Below are 10,032 nucleotides of genomic sequence, written 5' to 3'. Positions count from 1 at the left end.
CAGATCCAAGGGGCGGAGCCCCTAACGGTGACCCCATTTTTGGAAATTTTTATTACTATCATAGTGGGAAATCTGAATTGTAGTGGGTGATTATGGATTGATGATGTAAGTTTCGAGTTTCGGAAAACATTGATTATGTCATTAATTTCATGATTTACTTAACTAATTCAAAAGACTGAAACGCTACTTTTCATGTATAAATACAAATCTTCCATTGAGTAGTAACATAACTTTCTTCAGCTCTCTCTCTTCTAAATGACCTAAGAATTCTCTGGCAATTTGAATTACGTTTTTGTTCCTAGATTCGTGAGTGTCCTTTTGGATTACCCTACACTGTATATCTTGTAACTCGAATATAAGGTAGAAATATCAGTTCGGAAAGCAAGTTTATGCGATCCATCAAGAATCCAGATTTCCACAAAATGATCATCAATTGTGTAAACATGGACTCACGAAATAACCTCAACTTTGTAATGGAAAGTAATGTCAAGGAACTTCGTTATTAACTAATGAGATTCCAATTTTTGCCATTTTTTTTGTCTATATTATAAATTTAGGGCGATTATTCGTATACAATACTTTTTAGCCATATATAACAAATTATGATTTATACAGTTTTACAGTATAATCATCTAGAGCATAAATTGCTATGTATGCTAAAAAAAATATTGTTTACAAACACTTTCCAATACTGTTACTTCTCCAATTCAAAAATTTTGTTTCAAACAATGTCCGGTACAATGAGACCAAAAAAATAAAGAAATTGCAAACTCTCTTATAGGCCAAAATGGCCTTGCAAAATCAAGATTCCTTATATTTATGTTTATAATAACAAAGTGTCAATCTTAGATCCTGAAACTTGTCCTCTCAAAAAATGATTATGTCCCTCCCTATAAACAAATATCGTCAACAATTCATGACTGGATGAAAGATTCCATGAACCAATTTGAAGGATACACTCGAACGGACATCATAGAATGCATGAGAATTATTGTGAGTAAGGAAATTTCATAAAGGTAGTTAGATACAACTGGATACAGATAAACCAACAAAAATATCAATTAGAAAAAAATATATGATTCCAAAGTAGACCATTGACAACTTCTTTAAGAGTTCCACCATGTCAATCAGATCATATGAGAGAGAGAGAGAGAGATTATAAATATAAAACTTCTGAAACTACAAATTGTTATTGTAAATATATATGGAACCCAAGATTGTCTCTCAAAAGAATTATTGTGGAGAGAATGGAGACTCCAACATATATAGTTACTTATATCATCATGTGTGGCATTGCTGTGTAATACACTAACAATTATAACTTGATATGCTATATATTACTACAACATTGATTTAGAATCATAGTGTAGATACAAAACACGTGATAATATGTGAATTTCTCCATTTCACGGAAACTTTTGCAAAACCAGTATGTATTTTGCCAAACAGGTAAAATGTCAATAACTACTGATTATATTAAAACTAAAAATGTTTAACCTTGATACACTAATAAATTAATAGATTATTATATTGTAGCTAGAAAACACATCGCATCAACAAAACATATGTACACAAGCAAAAAATTAGCTACAACATTGAGTATTTATTTCATATGTTGTCATTTAGTAGCAAAAATCGATCACACGGAAAGCTTCACAATGGTGTGTTCTTGAGAAATTTTCTTAAAATGTATTAAATACAGTGTACGAAATGTACTAAAATTGACTCCCTTTTGCGAAGTTAGCAAAATATTTAGTTTTTGTTTTTGGTTATTTTAGTAATCAGCCCATTACAATATTGGCGGCCATGAATGATGATTAAAAAAGAAGGGATGGGATCACCTTAATGATTGCTAAAATAATGTAATCACAAGGCAAAATTTTGCTTCACCAATTGGCCAACTAACCTACAATGACATTAACATATTGCCATTTGGACAACACGGGGACCAATTTGTGGGACCATGCCCAACTACATTTCACAGAAAAAGATGAAAAGTTGAGAATAGAAAATGGAATGTACGCTATCAAAGAATCTCTTACAAAATGCTGTGCCTATATAAACACCAAACAAACTCCTCATTTTTTGGCTATCTAAAACACACACAAAAACACACACTCACACGTGTCAGTCGACATGGGTGGTTTTAGTTTCAGAAACTTGATATTTTCACTTGTTATTGCAATTTTAGTGTGGGGTTCAAGCATAGAAACTTGCAATGCTAGGAGGGGCAAGCATTGGAGGAATAGAAGTGGTACTTTTAGTTCTTTGTACAAAAAGAAAGGAAAGAATCATGGCCACGTTGAAAAGTCTAAGCCAAAACCAAAACCAAATAATCCACTTCCTATTCCAGAAGAACCGATAGCACCCGTACAAAAAGGCTTGAAATTTAATGTTCTTGACTATGGAGCTAAAGGAGATGGGAATTCGGATGATACAAAGGTGAGTTATTTGTAATGTGTTTCTTTTAATAATGTTCTTTGAAAGTTATGTGTTCATGTTTAGAGAAGATAATAACATGCATTTTGAAAGTTTGGGGTTCATTTGTTCAATATGTGATTATGTGGGTCCCATTTGCATGACACAGAGGATAAAAATGAAAATGAGAAGTGAAGAAGAATTGCAAAACAAATGGTGTTAAAGTGTCCATGCATTATTTGTGTCCTAGCTAGTTTCTTTTCGTACGTTTTATAAACTCTTATGATGTGTTTAATGCATGGCTGTCCGATATTCCATTATGTCGTGCATTCAATTCCATCATATTTCGTTTTACTTCATTTTTGGTGAATTTCTTACCGTATGGATGGAATAAATTCAATTACTTTCTGTCATTTTTTTATTAAAAATAGACAAGATACACTCATTATATATATACTCAAATAAATAAAAATAATTTTTTAGTAAGAAAGTGAAAATAAAAAAATTATTCAACTTTATCATTAAATTTCATTTCATTTTCATGCATGACTAGCTTTTACCATCCGCCACCTACTAACCATTTCTACTTCATTTTCATCATAGTAAAGCAAATATAAAAAAGTTCCAAAAAGCAACCGATCATTCTTCATAAAGTTTCAACCACATAATCCTCCCCCTCCCCCATTCCATAATAAATACAAAATATTCTTCTGGAAAAGATTCAATCAAAATTTATATATTCACTAGCAATCATTAAAAAATGTTGGTATCCGGATTTTTATATAACGTATTTCTTTATTTCATAGCTTTAAAAAACAGCAAATAAATAATTCTACAAAATCATCATTATATGTTTATATTTATACCACATAAGGACATCCTTTGTCACATGAACTAAATTTGGTTGAATTGTTTACTCTATATGTTGTTGCAACTGTGTCGTTTATAGAATAAGACGTGTGGTTGTCGTATGTTCTCTTTATTATAAGGGCATAATATCACAGAATAATTAAATAAATAAAAAGGAAGAAATTAGATCGTAGGATGAAGATAACAGCAACCGGGTAACAAAAGAGGACAAAATTAAGTGGGACCCCTCCTAATACTCTCATACGGCAGTTTGTATGGTTCAGATTCCCAACAATAATTGTATACTGTTAAAAGCAAACGACCAACTGTAAGACAAAAAAGTGTGCAAAAAAACAAAAAAAAAAAAAAAAAAAAAAAAAAAAAAAAAAAAAAAAAAAGATTACAAATTTTTTTAATATTAAATTAGGAAAATAATTATAATTATATGTTGCATAATGCAGGCATTTCAAGGTGCATGGGCAGATGCTTGTAAGGTGGAAGCATCATCGATGATCGTGCCATCGGGATATGAGTTCCTTGTGGGACCCATTTCATTTTCCGGTCCTTATTGTCAAAGAAACATTCTTTTTCAGGTACATCATGATACAATACAAAAGACATTGTATTTTGAAAAATCTACCATATTATATATAACACTATACTTTTGATTTTTTTTCTTATTATACAACAGGATACTTAACAAAATGTACCCTTTTTTACATTCAAAAGTATTTTGAATTTTCATGACACTGTAATAAGAAGAAATAGAAGTTGGATGCTAGAATAAACAAATCAATGAAAATATATCACTTTTTCTTGCAACTAACCCTAAACTACATTATAGCTTGATGGCACAATCATAGCTCCAACAAACTCAAAAGCATGGGGTAAAGGTCTCCTACAATGGCTAGAATTCACAAAACTTGTAGGACTCACAATCAAGGGAAAAGGCACCATTGATGGAAGAGGCTCAGTTTGGTGGACAAATTCCATATTCGATGATCCTATCGACAATGAACAACTACTACTTGTTCCATTACAAAATATCACAATGACAAAAAATCCACAAGTAATTTCTCTTTCCACCACTTTTATATTTTTATTTATTTCATTTTTAGTAAACTTTCTTATTATTTCTCGTGACAGATAAGCAACTCATTAGATGGGAAAATGCCTAGTGTAAAGCCAACTGTAAGAATCCCAACGAAAAACCGAATTAGTGAATTTATATTAATTTGCTTATGATTCTTGACTATAATATGACATTTACTTTTTTTTTATATAGGCTGTGAGGTTTTATGGGAGTTTTAATGTGACAGTCACAGGCATAACAATTCAAAATAGTCCACAGTGTCACCTCAAATTTGACAACTGTGATGGAGTTTTAGTGTACAGTCTTAGTGTATCGTCTCCTGGTAACAGCCCAAATACTGATGGAATTCACTTGCAGAACTCCAGGAACGTGTTAATCCATACCGCAGATCTTGCTTGTGGTAAATAATTTTTTTTACAAGTTTGATTATTAAATAATTCATATTTCCTTAAATGGCCTTGAAACATTTTAAAGATTAAAAAGAGTTACTAGTCTTTGTTATAAAAGTCGAAATTGTCGTTTTCACTAAATTACACTCATTAAGGACTTTTACTAGTCTTTGTTATAAAAGTCGAAATTGATTATTAAATAATTCATATTTCCTTAAATGGCCTTGAAACATTTTAAAGATTAAAAAGAGTTACTAGTCTTTGTTATAAAAGTCAAAATTGTCGTTTTCACTAAATTACACTCATTAAGGACTTTTACTAGTCTTTGTTATAAAAGTCGAAATTGATTATTAAATAATTCATATTTCCTTAAATGGCCTTGAAACATTTTAAAGATTAAAAAGAGTTACTAGTCTTTGTTATAAAAGTCGAAATTGTCGTTTTCACTAAATTACACTCATTAAGGACTTTTACTGTGTTTGGTATGCATTTGACTAATATCAACGGGACAAAAATTACAAATTTTTGTTCCACTCTAAAAGGTGGCTCACACTATACTAGGTTCTTCGTCAGCCACCTAATGGGTCACTGTGTATCTGATTTACATCTCATATGATGTTTTTGGGATATTCCAAATAGGACAAAAAGTTAACAAACACTGCAACTTTTTGTCCCATTCAAAAAGTGGCTCATAGTATACTGCCCTAGGAACATCATGTGATATGTAAATCACATACACATTGGTCTGCTGGCTGACACAACATGTGACATGTAAATCAGAATTGAAATTCTTGACACTGACACAGGAGCCCAATTCAAATTAGAATTGAAATTCTTAGGCTGCGACCGCTGAGACCGGAATCCCTTGACCAAAAACAATTTTTTAGGTCTTTTGGTAAAAACTAGACTTTATGTGTTCCAAATTTTAATAAATACTATTTGCAGGTGATGACTGTATATCTATACAAACGGGATGTACGAATGTATTTGTACATGATGTGAATTGTGGGCCCGGGCATGGAATAAGTATTGGGAGCCTAGGGAAAGATGGGACAACAGCATGTGTTTCCAACATCACGGTTCGCAATGTTAATATGCACAACACAATGACTGGTGTTAGGATCAAGACTTGGCAGGTATAAATAAAAAATACCAATTATTTTTCCAATAAATCGTATGATTAAATACCTTTCACAAAGCTAATACCCACTTAAAACCAATAAAAGGTATTTGTTTTCCCTAAAAGAAGACTAATTACCGATGTTATTACTTAAACGTTAATGTTTTGTATTTAAATGGTTTATAGTGGTCTAAAATCAATAATAACATTTTTTTTCATTTCATTAAAAAATGTTTTTTTTATTTATATAGGGAGGATCAGGGTCAGTGCAAGGAGTATTATTCTCAAACATTCAAGTGTCGGAAGTTCAATTCCCAATCATGATCGACCAATATTACTGTGACCATAGCAAATGCAACAACCACACATCCGCTGTAGCTGTCTCAAACATTGCATACGAAAACATAAAAGGAACCTACACAGTAAAACCAGTGCACATATCATGTAGTGACAACATGCCATGTATGGATGTAAAGTTAACTGATATTGAACTCAACCCGATTCCTAAAGGATACCATATGTATGACCCGTATTGTTGGCAAGCTTTTGGGGAACTTTATGCTCCAACTGTTCCAGAAATCGATTGTTTACAAGAGGGAAAACCATCAAGCAGTTGGGATCCTCTTGAGAGTGGGTGTGCATTGTAGGGTATGTGTATGAATTGATGGATTGATTAATGATTAGTGAGGTTGGTGTAATTGCTGACCCCTTTTATATCATATACTATACGATTGCTTGTGTTATATAGGGATTATTGATTATTGTCTTGTTACTGTGTTAGTTTATACTTTATATAAAAAAAAGTTGTGTTTTGGTTTTTTGTTTGATATGTGTTTTAATTTAGTTACTTGTTTGAAATACAAAGTAAAGGACATTTATTGTGGACGACATATTGGAATATTAATGAGATTTGAGCAACAGCCACCAAGGCAATGTACAAAAACCAAAAAAAAAAAAAAAGACCTGGGGCATACTGGATGAATTTGGAAAATGTTAGGGGCATAAACGTCCAAACTCAAAAATCATTAACTTTAGAACAATACACCACCTCGAGTAGATAAGCATTGAAAACTGAAAACGCACGCGAAGAGAAAGAGCCAAAACATTTAGATGGATGATGAGAGTAGCCCAAAAGTTGAGAAATCGAAGAAATGATAACAAAATTGATGTTAATTCATAAAACTTGTTGTAATATTGTAGGAATTAGAGCATACGAGCATCACATATATGATTAGATTGAAAATACCGGAAATTGGAAAATTACCGATATGGACCATACCTGTAGGATAATAATGACTGGCAAAAAATGCTGGCTATGGGGTTCGAACCCATGCGCACTTATGTGCAGAAGATCTTAAGTCTTCCCCCTTAACCTCTCCGGCAAACCAGCTATTTTCGACTTTATTCTATACAGATGATACTTAAATGCACTAATTAGTTGGGGCTTAGAGGACCAAACGTTGACAAGGCGGAAACCGCGTTATCTTACGTGGCAGATGCCGGTAACGGCGTCATAACAGGGAACACCATCCCAGCCCCACGTTATTATGCATTACGCCATCAGGCATTACCATGGTAACGAGTCTTAACGCCACAATTTTGACCGTTGTTTGCCTTTTTCCCGTTGAAAAACGGCAATATTATCGTCTTTTTAATAGAAAAAAAATCACTTATATATATATATATATATATATATATATATATATATATATATATATATATATATATATATATATATATATATATATATATATATATACTAGTGGGGTACCCGTACGATGTAGCGACCCGTGAATACGTTAATAGTTTCGTTTGGTTAATTAATTTTTTTCGGCAAGTTGAAAAGTTTTTTCGATGAGTAGTCTCATTGACCATTGCATCGATTAGTTTTACTCTGAAAACATATTATTTTATAAAAGAATCACGTAATACATTGGTCACATTGGTTAGGTATAAGCATTAGTTGTATTTTATTATTTGTAATTTGGATACCTTTAAAGAGAAAAAAAAAATGGCCGTCTTCCAGTCTTCATATGTAAAATTAGATTGAAATTATATTGGGAGTTTAATGTCTTTGGGTTAATGTAAAGCCCCAAATTTCAAATACCAAAATAAATTAACATAGTCCCAAAACTTCCAAAATTCAAGATTCAAATATTAACGTAATTAATAATAATAATAATAGCGGAAGCAAATAAAAATTTAATTAAACACTTGGTGCGCTACGTCTTCCTCAAAACTTGTTGCCTTCTTCAAATCTGAACTTTATCCTTTCCATTCCCACTGCCGCTTGCAACGTTATTTCCCGGGTTGCGTGCATTTAAAGATTCTAATGGGTAAGCCTAGGGCCTAGTGAGTTCGTGGTTTTCATGCATATTGACGTCAATAAAATAAAAATAATGCAACAATTTATCAATATAAATCTTTTCATTTATTTCCACCCTTGATGACACATTAGGGAACTACTGTCAATTCCAGGGAACGAGTCCCTCCGCCGGGCACAACAAATATGCTTACGGCTAGATAAACAGAGCGTAAGCTCTCCGCCGCGTACTAACACCCTGTACGACGACTAATAATAAGACCGTGTAAATACACATGTTCCCTATATGTCACCCACCATTTTCACCCTTTTATATGAAATAATTCACAAAATTTCACACAAATATTCATAGCAATAACAACAGTAACATATAATTGCAAATAATTTAGAATCAACTTTTCATGCAAGCAACCACAAAATTCACACGAAACTCACCTTGTTGGCGTTAGGTCTTAACCAAAGTTTGTCACGCTACACGCTCCCTACATTCCACCAACAAATATTTTCTAAGACTATAATCCTATCAAACATCCTATGCTTCCATTTTGGTTCAACCATCAACATCATTCGACCATCGTTAATTATGACAAGCGTAATAATTCTTTTAGAATATTATAATACTTCCCGTTAAAAATGCTCTAGAATAATAAATAATCAATAATTAAATAAGTGAGTGACGTTAAAATATTCGAAGGGATTATTTGTAATATCCGAAATTATTTTGAACTATATTATACCAAAGTGTAGGGCTAAAACCGAACTATGTTAAATCCTACAACTTCAAAAGAATTGGCAAGTTTATAAAACTCAGGGGTTCTATCTGAAAATTTCAGCTTCCTATATGATAGTGTAAAATAAATAGCTTTAAAAGTTGAGGGGCTAATATTGTATTTTTATATTTGAAAAGAAAATGACATATACATCGATTTGCAAATAGGTAAATAAAAAGAAATGTACAGTTTGTTTGGCTGTAATCACCACTTTTTTTCTAACCACATGTAAAAAAAAAAAGTAAACAAATTATCAATAATACTAAACTCTTTTTTATTTCTAAAAGGTACGGCACACGTTGACTCTCCATACCCGAACTAGCTTTCTTCCTCACCCGACACTCTTTTTTTTCTTCCTTTTCTGCCATTTTTATTAAACTGGAAAGCTTTGAAAAATCTTGTAAAATTTAATTGTAAAATCACCATTAAGCATCTCCACTTCTTGTTATCAATAAAATTTAACAAATAAACTCACAACCATACAAATTTCAGGGTTCATTATACCAAAAGTTTCATTCCCAAGATTTTTTATCAAATTGTAATTGGTTTGATCGAATTGAGACTGTAGGTTGAACCAAAATATGTTTACCATGCATATACATCAATCTAAGCTATTATATTAAGCTTAATTCGAATAATCATACCTTAATTTCTAAGAAAACTCTGAAATCCTTCACAACCTTCTATCTCCGATTTCTTCCTCGATTCTTCACCCTTTTTCGAAATTCCAGTGGGGTTTCCACTTGATTTTTCATGCTATATATAATGCCTAAGTCTATAACCGGCGAAACCCTTTCATTTGCTCATATTTAACTAGCCTAATCAAGGTGACGGTTTTAATCATTAAGCCTCATAATTTGTATATAATTAACATATTAATTGTGAACTAATCCTCTTTCTTTTAGATTGATATAATCAGATTATATATATTACATATATTTTTTTTTACACAAGTTATTACAAACTTCCCCCCTTAGAAAAATTCCGTCCTTGGAATTTTGAACTAATCAAATAAATGAGGGTATTTAGTCATCATATCTCGCTCGGTCTCCCATGTTGCATATGAACCT

General features: G+C 32.0%; 1 protein-coding gene and 1 non-coding gene across 2 annotated transcripts; one reads left to right on the top strand and one right to left on the bottom strand.

The window, feature by feature from the left end:
• Nucleotides 1-2,078: 2,078 nt before the first annotated feature.
• On the top strand, nt 2,079-6,693 carry LOC111897181 (polygalacturonase At1g48100). Its single transcript, XM_023893134.3, has 7 exons — nt 2,079-2,442; nt 3,729-3,860; nt 4,112-4,336; nt 4,414-4,458; nt 4,553-4,760; nt 5,695-5,885; nt 6,121-6,693. The coding sequence occupies exons 1-7, from the start codon at nt 2,137-2,139 to the stop codon at nt 6,514-6,516; spliced, it is 1,503 nt and encodes a 500-aa protein (XP_023748902.1). The 5' UTR covers nt 2,079-2,136; the 3' UTR covers nt 6,517-6,693.
• A 483-nt stretch (nt 6,694-7,176) lies between these two features.
• On the bottom strand, nt 7,177-7,259 carry TRNAL-UAA (transfer RNA leucine (anticodon UAA)). Its single transcript has one exon. It is a non-coding gene; the product is annotated as a tRNA-Leu (tRNA).
• Between the last annotated feature and the right edge of the window lie 2,773 nt (nt 7,260-10,032).

Source organism: Lactuca sativa, chromosome 8 (assembly GCF_002870075.4).
Source record: "Lactuca sativa cultivar Salinas chromosome 8, Lsat_Salinas_v11, whole genome shotgun sequence".
Taxonomy (NCBI): domain Eukaryota; kingdom Viridiplantae; phylum Streptophyta; class Magnoliopsida; order Asterales; family Asteraceae; genus Lactuca; species Lactuca sativa.
The sequence above is the reverse complement of the archived record's forward strand: the minus strand, read 5'-3'. Positions and strand labels throughout refer to the sequence as shown.

Bases quoted from the DNA above. Each gene is read 5' to 3' on its own strand.
- LOC111897181 (XM_023893134.3), top strand. From the start codon at position 2,137: ATGGGTGGTTTTAGTTTCAGAAACTTGATATTTTCACTTGTTATTGCA. The intron at 3,861-4,111 runs GTACATCATGAT...ACTACATTATAG, and splicing joins AAAGAAACATTCTTTTTCAG to CTTGATGGCACAATCATAGC. The intron at 5,886-6,120 runs GTATAAATAAAA...TTATTTATATAG, and splicing joins TTAGGATCAAGACTTGGCAG to GGAGGATCAGGGTCAGTGCA.